This window comes from Sphaerodactylus townsendi, linkage group LG07, assembly GCF_021028975.2.
Source record: "Sphaerodactylus townsendi isolate TG3544 linkage group LG07, MPM_Stown_v2.3, whole genome shotgun sequence".
Lineage (NCBI taxonomy): Eukaryota > Metazoa > Chordata > Lepidosauria > Squamata > Sphaerodactylidae > Sphaerodactylus > Sphaerodactylus townsendi.
In genome coordinates this window covers 15,146,689-15,161,480 of record NC_059431.1, presented here as the reverse complement: position 1 = coordinate 15,161,480, position 14,792 = coordinate 15,146,689, and the positions used below count along the sequence as shown (strand labels likewise).

General features: G+C 46.9%; 1 protein-coding gene across 1 annotated transcript in view; it reads right to left on the bottom strand.

Moving 5' to 3' along the window:
* Window positions 1-14,792, bottom strand: part of DCC (DCC netrin 1 receptor) — a 456,614-nt gene that overhangs the window by 54,684 nt on the left and 387,138 nt on the right. Inside the window, exon 18 of the mRNA XM_048503204.1 lies at window positions 6,275-6,501. Within this exon, the coding sequence (XP_048359161.1) occupies window positions 6,275-6,501 (227 nt within the window). The remainder of the gene's footprint in view (window positions 1-6,274; window positions 6,502-14,792) is intronic.

Here is a 14,792-nt window from a genome sequence, read left to right as displayed (position 1 = left end):
TTCCACAATAAAGAAGAGCCTTTTCATCAGCTAGATACTTCTCAGTACGGTTAGTATAGGAAGCTTCCGTATACAAATAAATTATGTTTGAATCGATCGGGGTGAATCGATACACTGCAGTATTGTCTTTTGGAAAGGGTTTCCCTTGGATATAAGAGAATTATGGATTTTCTACTTCTTTAAGGAAGGGCAAAAATACCTGTTGGAGAAAGTGCTTCTAGCAGGCATCGAACACAAGGTTGCTTTGGGTGTTGCAAAGTTTTTTCCCCCAAGTTATAGTCAGATATAATAATATGAATAAATAAATTAGTCTGAATCTGGGGATGGGCTATTAGGACTGTTTTAAGCTTTATCAGTGTGATGCTGCTCAAGGCCATTGAGTCGAGTGGATAGTTTCATTTAAGGACCAATAGGAAAGAACACAAAAGTTTAAATAAATGGCCACTCTGTGCCACTTTTTAAATGCTTTTTTCCCCCAACCAGGCCAAAGCACAGTAAACAAGAAAGAATTGTGAAACTTCCAACTGGAAAAAAAAGTCTGGCAAATATCGCCTCCTAACACCACTACGGAACATTTTAAGGATCACTTTGGGGTGCAAGAAATTGCTTCTCATTTTCCCAGAATGCTAATTTCTGCCTTTTCAATTGCATCCAGACTTAACGGTCATTTCGCTTTGCAGCTGCCGTGAAAAGCTCTTTGCCGCAACGACACCGATTGTCTCCCTCAATGTTGTTTGCTACCAATCTCCCTTAAGGTTCAAGCAGAATCCCATTGTGGGTTGAACTCTCCCACACTAGCTCTGCACTCGAATCGGGATTTCCCATTCTGTGCAACCAGCCACAGTGTTTAAAAGGCAGAATATAATCACCCATTAACTCGTGGTCGTTTGATACATGAGTGACCCTTGAGACTTCAAAGCTGTGCATTTGAGAACAGAAATCAGTCTCAATGTCTATTTAATGACACAAAATTTAAATATTGCATTTGAGTTAATAGCATGAAGTTGTTTAATACGACCCATCGAATCAACCTCTGGTTAAGGAGCGGCAGTGTTTGGCAGAGTGATGCAGAAATGAGAGAGATAGTAAGAGAGTGGTCTAGACCAGGGTTCTGCAACCTGTGGCTCTCCAGATGTTCATGGACTACAAATCCCATCAGCCCCTGCCAGCATGGCCAACTGGCTGATGAGATTTGTAGTCCATGAACATTTGGAGAGCCGCAGGTTGCAGACCCCTGATCTAGATCTATTCGTAGAGATACAAACTAGGTGCAGGATGTGATGTATGAAATTCTCTTAAATGCTAATGAGAATAATTGAAGATCATACTCTGTTCCACAAAAAGATAATAGTGCGGTCATGTTGAAATGCAGCGTTTGAGAAAATAGCATGCCTCTGCCCTAGAATATAGTCCCAAACAAAGTTGAGAATTGACATTTTTTAATGCGCTGCCTTTGTGGTACAATATACAAGAGTATTTGTAGTTCATGAAATGACTACCAAATGGATGGCGGGAGCTGAGTTAGGTAGGCACTAGGGCCCTGACAAAGCACTCTACAACAAAGAAGGTCTGGCATGCTTTGTTTTGTGGCGGAGGAATATACAACTCTACTATTACCTTTATGTGGAACAGAGTATAGATCTGCAACTACCAGTCACTGCTTTTGTTAATGGCAGAATTCAGACACAGGGTAGTGGGCACAATCACAAAATGACTGCTGCAGGAGGTGGAACCAACCACAAAATGCCAGGAAGCAAGGTTATATATAGCTCTAACAATACCTCTTCAACAGTTCAGGCAAAGGTTCTGTTTAACAGGATGCCTTTCAATCTGCACAGCCAGTTAAAAGCTCTTCAGGGTAAAAGCCCCAATTAGCCATACCCACTTTCTAAAAGCACTTGGTGGGTGTGAAGAAAGTTGTCGGGAGGTATCGTGGGCCCCACAGGTATCACACTGGGGATTCATGGTCTGTGGCCTAATATACAAGATGATAACAGCATGGGCAAAAATGGCTTATTTCAGCCAGACAGTTTCACGTTGAAATTGGATGGAATGCCACAGGGATGAGTACAATATTTACTCAAATGCAAGGCTACATTGTTCCATAGGCATGCCATCAAAACAATGTGAGGGTTTCTCTGTGTATTGATATCCGGCTATACTGGAAAATCCAGGTCAGGGCTCAAACACGCTAGGAAAACTATATTTCCCATGATCCTTGACGCCTGAACACTGTCATAGTCATTCAAATGCTAGAGAAGGGACAGAAAGCAAGAGCTAAATTCATTGCAGAATCCAAGTCCAAGTTGCAGTCCAAGTTGGCGAAGAATATTCAGAGTTACAATATTTGCCTTGTAACACAAGTGAGCATTACCATTCAAACCCAGCCTCCTTGAATGTCGGCAACATCATTAAAAGGAACGGCATAAATAGGATTGTCTGTGCTTACAGCTTCTCCCTGGTGTTTAGCTACTTGTTCTGAAACAGTTTGCCTTGCTGCCAAGGAATGCTGAAGGACACACAGATTAAAAAATGCAATCCAAAAACAAATGTTGAAAAAACGCTAATGCCTTCTTGGGCAACAACGCTCTCTGAAGCTTTGCACCTGTTTCTCAGAGGGCCGCAAATTTTGCACGGGCGGGGGGGGGGGGTTGCTGCTGTTTGCCTGCTATTTCCCACGTTCTGTTAAAGTGGTCACCCCCTCCCTCCATGGAACACATCAAAGCTAGAGTGGCCATTACAGTTGCCATGGGGACGCTACCACAAACAGCCACTTCCCCCCTCCCTTTAAGCATTTCAATCTTGCTCCTCTTGCAGACATTTCATTTGTCCTATTCAAACTCTTTTCGCTTCCTTCGAAATTGTTCAGTGGTTTTGCCTGAACAGCCACCTCAGAATTTACTCTGGATGCTGCATTTGGGGAAACTGAAAGTATCAACTCTAGTCAAAATTGCTCCCAGTGTCCTCTGTAGATGGACCCCACCAGCTCTTAGAATGATAGGATCATAGAGTTGGAAGAGACCACAAGGGCCTTCAAGTCCAACCCCCTGCCATGCAGGAACACAGGAACATGCAGGGACACATGATCAAAGCTCTCCAGGCATATGTTCATCCAGCCTCTCTTTAAAAACCTCCAAAGAAGGAGACTCCACCACACTCCGAGGCAGTGCATTCCACTGTCAAACAGCCCTGACAGTCGGAAAGTTCTTCCTAATGTTTAGGCGGAATCCCTTTTCCTGCACCTTGAATCCATTACTCCGTGTCCTAGTCTCTGAGGCAGCAGAAAACCAGGCTGCTCCCTCTTTGACATGACATCCCATCAAATATTAAACATAGCTATCGTGTCCCCCCATAACCTTTGCTCCTCCAGGCTAAACATCCCCAGCTCCCTAAGCCTCTCTTCATAGGGCATGGACTCCATGTTACCATTTTGGTTGCCTTCCTCTGGACACGTTCCAGCTTGTCAATATCCTTCTTAAATTGCGGTGCCCAGAACTGAACACAGTACTCTGGGTGAGGTCTGACCCATGCAGAGTAGAGTGGTACACTTTCTTCCCCTGATCTCGACGCTGTACTCTTTATTGATGCATCCCAGGATTGCATTGGCTTTCTTGGCTTCATCAAATGGTCAAATTGCTCTCTGAAGGTCAGCGCCAAAGCTGAGTCTAAATGCTAAACACCTCAAATGTTGATGCTACCTTAGGCAGCGCTAGACCGGTGGTCTATCGAGGTCTCTATGGCGTCACTGTGATTGGCAGAGATGGGAGGGAAAACGGCGTGGTTTAGCTGGATCTCGTCAGATCCAGGAAGCCAAGCAGGGTTGTTCCTTGGATGGGAGACCATCAAGAAAGACTCTACACAGGAAGGCAACAGCAAAACAACTCTGCTTCTCACATGCCTTGAAATCCCCTTGCTTGGGTCACCATAAAAAGAAGAGTTTGGATTTATACCCTGCCTTTCCCTCCTGTAAGGAGACTCAAAGGGGCTTACAAACTCCTTTCCCTTCCCCTCCCCACAACAAGGTAGGTGAGGCCGAGAGACAGTCCTGAGAAAACTGCGACTAGCCCAGGGGTCGGGAACCTTTTCCCCTCAAAGAGCCATTTGGCTCACCCCCCCCTCACCCCCCCACTCGCTGGCACGCCCCCCCTCCGCTCCCCCGCCCACTTGCTCGCTCGCGCCCCCCCTCCGCCCGCTCACACACACACACCCGCCTGCAGGGCAGGCGTAGATAGGCCCGGCGGCTCGGCCTTGCCGGCTGCCGGGCGAGTGATGCGCCTCGCCTCTGCTCCCTTAAGCAGAGTGTGGGCGTGGAGAAGAGGTGCTCCGGGCGGCTCGGCCGGGCCGGCCACCAGGGGAACGATGCGCCCGCCCTGCTCCTCGCAGGGCGGGTGAAGAGGGGCCCCGCGGCTTGGCTGATGGAGCCGCAGAACAGCGGCGGAAGAGCCGCATGCGGCTCGCGAGCCGCGGGTTCCCAACCTCTGGACTAGCCCAAGGTCACCCAGCAGGCTTTGTGTTTAGGCCCTGGGAAACAAATCCAGTTCACCAGATTAGAGTCTGCAGCTCAGGTGGAGGAGCGAGGAATCAAACTTGATACTCCAGAGTAGAATCCACTGCTTTTAATCAATACACCACGCTGGCTGTGACTTACCGTAACTGCATATTTTACACACTTGCTAGCTATCAGCAGCTGGATGATATTCACCCCACTTTCATCTATCTTCCCTTCCCTTCTGTAGGCTAGTTTTATATTAAGAACATAAGAACAAGCCTGCTGGATCAGACCAGAGTCCATCTAGTCCAGCACTCTGCTACTCGCAGTGGCCCACCAGGTGCCTTTGGGAGCTCACATGCAGGATGTGAAAGCAATGGCCTTCTGCGGCTGTTGCTCCTGAGCACCTGGTCTGCTAAGGCATTTGCAATCTCAGTTCAAAGAGGATCAAGATTGGTAGCCATAAGATTGGTAGCCATATTGTGTGGTTTAGTCATCATCTGGTTTCAGATCATGTTTTAAATTGTTTTATTGCATTTATTGAGCTTCTGGAAGGCATCCTGAGCCTGTGAGGGGAAGGGCAGCATATAAAACTAATAAAACTAAAATTATAAAAATGACTAGGTCACTTCAGGCCACAGGATTCAGGGAAGCTGTTCAATCTGGGCTGAAAAAGAAGAATTCGGATTTACACCCCACCTTTCTCTCCTGTAAGGAGTCTCAAAGTGGCTTACAAACTCTGGCCCTTTCCGCATGGGTGGAATAGAGCGCCCCAGGGACTGCAAAAACGCTGTCCCTGGGGAAGCGTTCGCACGGTGTGAAGCCGCCGTTTTAAACCTCGCTCATTGAGTAAGGTTTTTGTAAAGTGGTGTCCTCCCGCCGGAGCGGTGTGAACTGCACCGGTGGGACGATGTTGCTTTTCCCATCGCCTCCACTGACCTGCCTGTCCAGCGTTGCTCTGGAGGGCTGCAGAGACCTGCCCACGCTGCCCTCCGACCCAAGACAGGTCAGTGGAAGGGGCCGACCCAGAGGCCTCTCCAGCAGGGGAGCAATTCGGGGCCGCTCACACGATAGGGTGTGAATGGTCTCCGAGCCTCTACTGGCACAATTAATGACGGTGGGGGTGCGTTTCTGCTGCTGTGCGGAAACAGCCTCTGTTTCTCCCTCTCTCCACACCAGTTAACTTGTGAGGTGGGTGGGGCTGAGAGAGTTTTGAGGAAAACATGACTGGCCCAAGGTCACTCAGCAAGCTTCATGTGTAAGAACAGGGAAAGAAATCCAGTTCACCATGTAAGAGTCCAACACCCATGTGGAGGAGAGCCGACTCAGACCCAGTTCTCCCGATAACAGTCCATCACTCTTAACCGCTACACCATGCTGTCTTCTATAGGAACGCCCACATTAATGACTCCATGAAATTTAAGCCAACCATAGGGAGTGCAGTCGTGCCTCTCTGGTAATTTATGAAAGCTCCTTATTGGGGTCACCATAAGTCAGTTGCGACTTTATGGCAATCAGGTATGTAGTTACCAGGAACCCCCCCCCCCCCCCCGGGTCACAGACAAAGGTTTTCCACATTAACTACTATGTCATTTTTTTGAGCTAGAGATGGGGGGAATTGAACTGGGATTGTCTGTGTACAAAGTCGATTCTGTACCACTGAGTCATGGCTCCTCCCACAAGTTCATTCTTCCCTGAGTCCCCAAGTTCCAAGCAAGCAACACACAAGTGAGGAACTTGCTTGTTTGAACTAGACTTTTGCAAAGAGGACATTGGAAGTATTACCAGGCTGTGAGGCATTCTTGGTGCCCATCTGGGTTTCAGACTGGCTGTGGCTGCCCGGAGTGAGTTCTTGGCAGCTCTGCCTCGGCGAGTCCCTTCCCGATGGATCGGAACCTGACGGTTTCTCAATGTTCTTCATTTCCATCTCCTCGTGGTGTATCCAAAGATCCGGAGGCCTCAGGTCTTTCTGGCTGCCCTTCCTTTTGCCGACACTGTGAGTAGCCCGTTTTCTGTAAGGCAGATGGGAAAAAAATTACGAGAAAGAAATATCACTGTCTCAGATGTGGATCAACTTTCTTTTCTGCTCCCGACAGACAGTATAAACGCTTGTTCTCTTTCAGATTTTGCTGCTTCATATGGTCAGAGGTTCAATCCCAGTGAAATTATCCAATTCAGGGCTAGATTCCATTTCCCCCAGGGTGCTTTCTGTTCATCTCATAATGTTTTACAGACTGGCACGCATTGCGCTTGCTGCATGGAACTAAAATCAGACCTCTGTGTTCTCCTGTCTTCTCGAAGTCATTGCTCTAATGTACAGCATGGGGCACCCCACATTTTCCTTTCTCATACATACAAAAGCACAGCAGCCTTTTCCCATGGGGTGATCCCAACTTGGGTTTCCAAGTCACTATGGAATATCAGTGGATAGCCCCATTGTGGGTGCCATGGATCATGTGGGGGTTTCCCATGTAATACACATCTTTTCCACAGATTGCTAGTTGAAGAAGAAGAGGAGGAGTTTGAATTTATATTGCCCCCTTTCTCTCCTGCAAGGAGACTCAAAGGGGCTTACAATCTCCTTTCCCTTCCCTGCCAAAAAACAAACACCCTGGGAGGTAGGTGGGGCTGAGAGAGCTCCAAAGAACTGTGACTAGCCCAAGGTCACCTAGCTGGCATGTGTTGGAGTGCACAGGATAATCTGGTTCACCAGATAAGCCTCCACAGCTCAAGTGGCAGAGCGGGGAATCAAACCCTGTTCTCCAGATTAGAGTGCACCTGCTCTTAACCACTACACCACGTTGGCTTGAGTGGGGAACACCGACAGGATCAGCCTTATCTATGTGACAGCGGCATGCTGGGACTGCAGCATAGAGAAGAAGCTCCTCAACTTTGTTTGTTTCATGGGTTACCCTTCCCTAATTAGGCTCCAGGCAGGATGCAATGTTAATTAAAACATCAATAAACCAATAACATTCAACAGCACATCCCCGTGCCATTAATTCCGCTATGGGATAGCGATTAAAATTGAACGTTATCCCTTAAAACCACACTCGTGCAAATAAAAGGAAGGAAAAGGAGAAGGAGAAGAGAGGAGAGGGGAGGGGAGGAGCAGGGGAGGGGAGGGAGGCCGATTAGATGGATTAGACATCCGTGTGGGCCCCATTTCTTCAAGGCTCATCCCGCACATGCAGAATAATGCACTTTCAAACTGCTTTCAGTGCTCTTTGAAGCTGTGCGGAATAGCAAAATCCACTTGCAAACAGTTGTGAAAGTGGTTTGAAAACACATTATTTTGCTGTGCCGAAGGGGCCCAAGATAGTGTGGACAGTTTCCACACCACTACTGGCCCTGCTGGAAACATGTGGAAGTGACAAATGAATGTACTTAGGCCCCTTCCGCACATGCAGAATAATGCACTTTCGATCCACTTTCATTGCACTTTGCAACTAGATTTGACTGTGCGGAATAGCAAAATCCACTTGCAAACAATTGTGAAAGTGGATTGAAAGTGCATTGTTCTGCATGTGCGGAAGGGGCCTTAATACGGTAAGCCATTCTGCCCTTCACAAGCATAGAGAAGGGTGGCAAGGCACTCCAAACTAGCTCTACGCCCTTTCCAAAGAAGCTGAATGAATTATTTTTGCATATGTTAATGGATGCCAGAGTGTTAATAGCATCTAGCTGGAAGGCCAAGAGTTACCCAAATACGGTCACTTGGGATGATAAAGTAAGGGAATATGCTACAATGCGAAACTGACAAATTCTGTAAACAGAAAGTCAAAATCTGAGTTTGATGAGAAGTGAGAAGCATTTTTTTTTCAGCCTGAGGCTTAGGGGCTTTCCCCACTGACAGAGTTGAACTGGTTTCTACCTAGGTTCGCCTCAGTGAATCCCCACTGCCACCGAGTTCAACATTGTTTTGTCTCAGTTCCCCCCCTCAGAATTACACTTTTCTGCCGGAACAAGGTCGATACCGCTTCAAAGCTTCGAAGTGGGGAAGCATCGAAACGACACCTCATCCGTTCAACCAATCACGAGTCGCTTTTGTGGCATGCACAGAACGGGAGAGTCGTGGCGGGCAGAAAGCGCATGTAACTGTAAACTGTAAAAACTGTAAAAAAAAAACGCTCCCGTTTCCTGCAGTAACACAAGCGCCAATCACGATCGAGGAGCTAAACAGGCACCAAGATGATCCCGCTCACTTAGCTTGGTTCCAGGGGGCCAACTCAGTTGCTGTGGGGACAGCCTGGAATCACCCTCCACTGAAGGGAAACGAGTCGACCTTAGCTCCCTTCTGTAGTGGGGAAAGCCCCTTAGCCAATAACATAAATATGTTAATAGTTAAGTTACAAGTATTTGTTAAATTGACATATATCAGTGGGGGTTGAAGAAATCATCTAAGAATAGAACGCTAGATGGGATAAATATAGGTAGAAGGCTCTCAAACTGGTATTATGTTTACACGTCAATCTGTTAGAACGTTAAGTTCCATTTGATTGTTGTATTTTAGTTTAGCGGCGAGGTATTTTCCTGTTTATTATTCTTATGTTATTTTTTCTTGTTTTTCTGTTTGCTATCTTCTCTTTCTGCACCATTATTTTGAGGAAATCAATTAAAAAATTATACAAAACAAACTAGCTCCACGCCACGAACGTTGTGGTGTCTTTGGCCATCAGTGGCAAGATGGATTTCCGAACTGTTGACCGTCCGGCGTTCAATGAAAACAAAAGGATCAATTGCTTCTGATTTTTCTGGCCTGCCTCTCATGCCGGTTGAGACAACTGTATTACAGATGTGACATATTTAGTTCCCGGTGGGCGGGGGGGGGGGGAATGGAACCGGATGCCAGGTGTCTGATTATCCTCGTACCCAGCTGCTTTATTTGGTTTCAGGAAGAAGCACCCCTTTCGGCTCCAGCTGGGGCGACTTGCCAACACCCTTCCAGCTAGACAAGCGGCCCCTGACTGTCAGCATATGCTGGGAAGATGAATAGGAGGAGACCAACAAGAGGAAATGTCGATCGTGGCTCGAGGGCGTGCAGGCCTGCAGCTCAACAGGGTAGTCCGTTTATTCGCCAGCTGATGCTCAGTGGCTGAGCAGCTCTCTCCAGAAACAGAGGCGTTCCTCTTCGGAAGCCTCGGCCTTCTTGGTGCCGCAACCGCTTACCAAGAACATCACCCTTTCAATTAGCACAACTAGCTGCTAGTGGCAGGTTTCTGTTTTTTTTCGCTTGCCACTTGCTTCTGCAGCATATGCTGCATTTATTTCAGTCTTGGATTAAAATGTGTTCTTTTTTTAATCCATTGGAGGATCCAGACTGTCAGGTCCCAACATATTAAATTTGCAATTTTATGAATATGCATTACAATATGTTCTCATCTAAATCATGAACACAAGCAAATTATCTGTACATAGCTCTTTTTTTTTAAAAAAAGTGTTCCACCTTTATTTTTTTAGATAAGTAAAGATCAAGACCTCCAAATCTGCTTACCTAAAGAGTACATTATTAGGGACGTGTCTGCATAAATGATAGGAAGGAACAGCCATTACTTACCGCGGCTGCCATTGCTGATGGGGAACAGACAGCCTCCATGGGGCTGCCTCCTCCCCCTTGCCTTGCGAGCTCCTCTATGCTCGCGAGGCTTCAGCTTGCTGGCAACACGAGGCCTGGAAGGTCATGGGCGCCAGGCAGTGACGTGCCCTGACATAGGGTGGCCTATTTAAGCCTGGGCCCGGCCTCCCCACCTCCCCATTTGCTGAAAACATGCGTGTTTCCCACCCACCTCTCCCTGTTTTCTGGTCTGTGTTAGTGCATGCGCTTTATTGTTGTTATATGGCGGTTTGCGCATGGGGGACTGATTTTTAGCTGGTGGGCAGCGGGCAAAATACCTGCTGTGGTGGAACCTCCTCATGAAGTTTGGGGTGGAGCAAGCCAAGGGGTCACCTGCTCAGACGTGGGCTTAGATGGCTTGCGCCCCTGGCAGCAAGGAGTCTTCAGGAAGTGGCGACCGCCCATCTGGAATCTCACAGCTGCTCCAGTGTGCGTCATAATTTTTCATCGGCAGGCGTGCTGAGAAAAATTTAGGTGTCTGGGGGACAGCTATATTTGGCTGCCCAGTACACATTCCATAAGATCAGACTCCCATGCTGCGCCTTACGCTTTTGTTTACCTTGAACCAATTTTGTTAATAAATGTTTTTATTCCACACACAAATGTTGTTGTATTAAAAGTTCTTTCAATAGCAGGAGGGTATTAGCTACTTCCATCAGACAGCAAACAAGGAATTCTAAGCCGAGATGTATGACACAGATGCAAAACAAGTTTAAAAAGGAGGAAAGACCACAGGCTGTTGATCACACTGTCAGGTAGTGAGGGACCACAAGCTCAATATGAGCATTTCGTGTGATGCGGTGGCAGATAAAGCTAATGTGATCTTGGAGTGTATCAACAGAGGCATAACATCCAGACTGCAAGTTGCCATAGTCCCACTGCAAACCATGTTGGTCAGACTGCACTTGGAGCACTGTGTGCCGTTCTGGAGGCCTCGTTTCAAAAAAAGGTGAGGACAGAATGGAGCAGGTGCAAAGGAGAGTGATGAAGATGATCAGGGGCCTGGGGACCAAGCCTAGCGAAGAAAGGCTGGGGGACTTGGGCATGTTCAGTCTGGAAAAGAGGAGGTTGAAGAAGAAGAAGAATTGGATTTATATCCCCCCTTTCTTTCCTATAGGAGACTCAAAGGGGCTTACAATTTCCTTGCCCTTCCCCTCTCACAACAAACACCCTGTGAGATAGGTGGGGCTGAGAGAGCTCCGAGAAGCTGTGACTAGCCCAAGGTCACCCAACTGGCGTGTGTGGGAGTGTACAGGCTAAACTGAATTCCCCAGATAAGCCTCCACAGCTCAAGTGGCAGAGCGGGGAATCAAACCCGGTTCCTCCAGATTAGAGTACACCTGCTCTTGAGGGGGGACATAATTGCTTCTTTAAGTATCTGAAAGGCTGACACTTAGAGGAGGATAGGGAGCTGTTCCTGCTGGCAGCAGAGAATAGAAAATCACAATAATGGGTTTAAATTACAAGTGGAAAGGTAACCGGCTGGATATTAGGATCTTTTTTTTTACAGTAAGAGTAGTCCAGCAATGAAACTGGCTGCCTAGAGAGGTGGGCAGCTCCCCTTCATTGGCAGCCGTCAAGCAGTGGCTGGACAAACATTTGTCAGGGATGCTTTACGCTGCTCCTGCATTGAGCAGGGAATTGGACTAGATTGCTAGCATGGCCCCTTCCAACTCTGTGATTCCAACTCTGTGATTCTATGATTGTCAGCCTAACCCTAACCCCCACAGAGCCTTCAGTTATTTCCCCTTTAAACTTTAGTTTCCCCACAGTTAGTGTGGTTTTGCTTTACTGTTAAGTCTTCCATGGGAGGGTATTTTAGTTAGTCCCTGCCCCTTTAAGACTTTTCCCAATAGGCTATTGACTTTCCTTACCCAGCAACCCCGGTTTTAGGTTAGTCAGTCAGTCTCAATGAGGTGCTAAGGGAAGCTGGGGTCCCTTAATATTCCTGACGTCCATATATCTATATGGTGGTCTAAAGAGAAGTCCGTATGTTTATATGGTGGTCCAAAAGAGAAGAAGCCAAGTTTATCAGCAGTGAGAGCAAAGACCAAGACTTCAGAGCTGAAAGGAAGAAAGAGACAGTGAACTGTCTGAAATCAGCCAGAAAAGGACAAAGTCTGCAGCTTCTAACATCCTGAAGACAAGGAAGTACTCTGATAGTTAGTCCCGAGGAAGGAGTTAGGGTCTTGTTTCTCTCTATGAATAAAGACATTATAAGAACTGTTGATACTGGCTTGTGTCTCCCCCTTTCTGTCCCAACCGAGAACAGGGCACCTCCAAAAGAGTCACTGGGGGGGGGGAGGGGCAGAACAATGATCCATGCAGTTATTCCTTTGTTCTGTGTAACGAACTCAAGGAAAGTCGTGTGAGCTCTGTTTCAAAACCGGTAGGTATCTAAGAAGAAACAGGCCCCTATCCGCCTGAAACATTTTCTGGATACTTCCTGCAACAATAAGTAACCCTGGAGAAAGAGAAAATGTTGTCCACGAGAAATTGATAGTGGGTTTACCATCACAAATGAGAGAATCTGAGACTTTCTTTTTGTAGGGGAATCAGTAGCACTCTAGTTGCTAAAAAAGCCCACTGTCCATCTGAAATTCCAAAGCAACTTTTATATTTAAGCTAAGCAAGGCTTTGAAGTTCAAGAATTCATCATTTTACCCAATCTAAATGCCACAGACATTTCAGTAATTTTCCACGAAACTGGATATATAAATAATGAGGGTGTCGTGCCAGATGAATGTCCAGCTCTTGTACAGCGTTACTATTGTTATCTTAGACTGAAAAAGGGGGAAAACATCATATTCCAGAGACATTGTTTATTTCGGCAAATTACCACCAGTCTTGCTGATAATAAGCAGTGACAGGAACTCGAGACAAGACTCTAGAAAGAAAGGTCATCAATAACAAGGCTTGGAAATGAATGAGTCATCCCAGAATATGTTCTCCTTGTACACACATCAGTTTTGGAAACCGTTCTCAATTACTGTCAAGCCAAAGGACTTCGTGGAAAGCGGCACCTGGCTGCAAACTTTCCGTAATCAGTGCTGACAAGTTTGTGCAATACAAGCGGAAGGAACTGAAATACAAAAGGGTGACTTGGCTCTGTGTCTGAGCAAGTTAGCGAACCAAAGTTGGTCATTCAGGGCTGAAAGCTGGTGGTTTGGCATCCATTGGGTGATTCCGTACAAGCCAAATACAATGGGTTTTTTTTAAAGCGTGATCGAGGAGAAGCTCCTACAGAACCTGCCCTACCAAATGCTTCTAACCCATTATATTTGCCTGAAACTGGGTTAAATGAAAGTTGCTAAATTAGCAACTTTTTTCTTCCACCTGGGTTTGGGATGCTTCCTGTTTGCCTGTATGAACTCCAGGAAGTTGGAAATGTCCTATTCCTTCCGTCCACTGTTATGGTGGATTCCCCAGACGGCAGCCATTAGAGTGGATTTTCTAATAGGGGCTTGACTTGTTGTGCCAATAAGTAGGGGAGGGGATTCTCGGGTTTGGGTGGATTCTTAGGTGGGAGGAATTCTCAGGTGGGAGGGATTCTTGGGTGGAGGGGATTCTCAGCTGCATGGTTTGTAGGGAAACACCATGTAGTTTGTAGGGAAACACACTATGCTACCTCCTGCTGCAGTGATCCCAGTGATCTTGGCTGGTTCCTGTACCCACTGTGCAAATGGGGACACAGGCAGCACAGGTTCCTTTAACCTGTTAGTGTTGCCTGTGCAGAATCAGCCATAGGCGGCTTGCTTCATTAAAACCAGCTAAAATTTCAGCACACAGTACAGTTCAAAGAAGAGCAACTCATTATCAATCATACTAGGGCTGTGGTGGCGAACCTATGGCACTCCAGATGTTCATGGACTACAATTCCCATCAGCCCCTGACAGCATGGCCAATAGATAAAGGGGCAAATTATGACCCCGGGCAACCCATGTCTGAATCCCTATTTCTAACTGGTTAACCTTGGGCCATCACAAATTCTCCGCCTAGCCTGCTTCACAGGGTTGTTGCGAGAAAATGGAGGACAAAAGAAGGGTATTCTAAGCCTCTTTGAGTACCAGCTTGGCTGTAAATAAATAAATGCGAACGCATACTAAACTGACCTTCATTCATGAACCACCAAACGCACATAAAAAACTCTGTTTTCCAGAGCTCTTTGAAACACTGGGGCCTTCCTCGTTCCACAGAACAGGAGCAGCCTTTGAGAAAACCCAAGCCCGAACAGAAACAGTTCTCACCAACCAGAGCTGAGGAACTACTAATATCCCTTATCTATGGTCTGGAACTTCCTTGTGGGCATGTCTGAATGGAGGCTGTCTTGCAGATAAAAGAATCTAAGATTGTGAAGGGCTTTCATGGTTAAGAAGAATGGATTTATACCCCATGTTTCTCTCCTGTAAGGAGACTCAAGATGGCCTACAAGTTCCTTTCTCTTCCTCTCCCCACAACAGACACCTTGTGAGGTAGGTGGGGCTGAGAGAGTTACCAAGAACTGTGACTCACCCAAGGCCACCCAGCAGGAATGCAGGAGGGTGGAAACACATCTGGTTCACCAGATAAGCCTCTGCCACCCAGGTGGAGAGGAGTGTGGAATCAAACCCAGTTCTCCAGATTAGAATCCACCTGCTCTTAACCACTACACCATGGCAGTAGAGCCAGTGAGAGAGAACCAGGATCTTG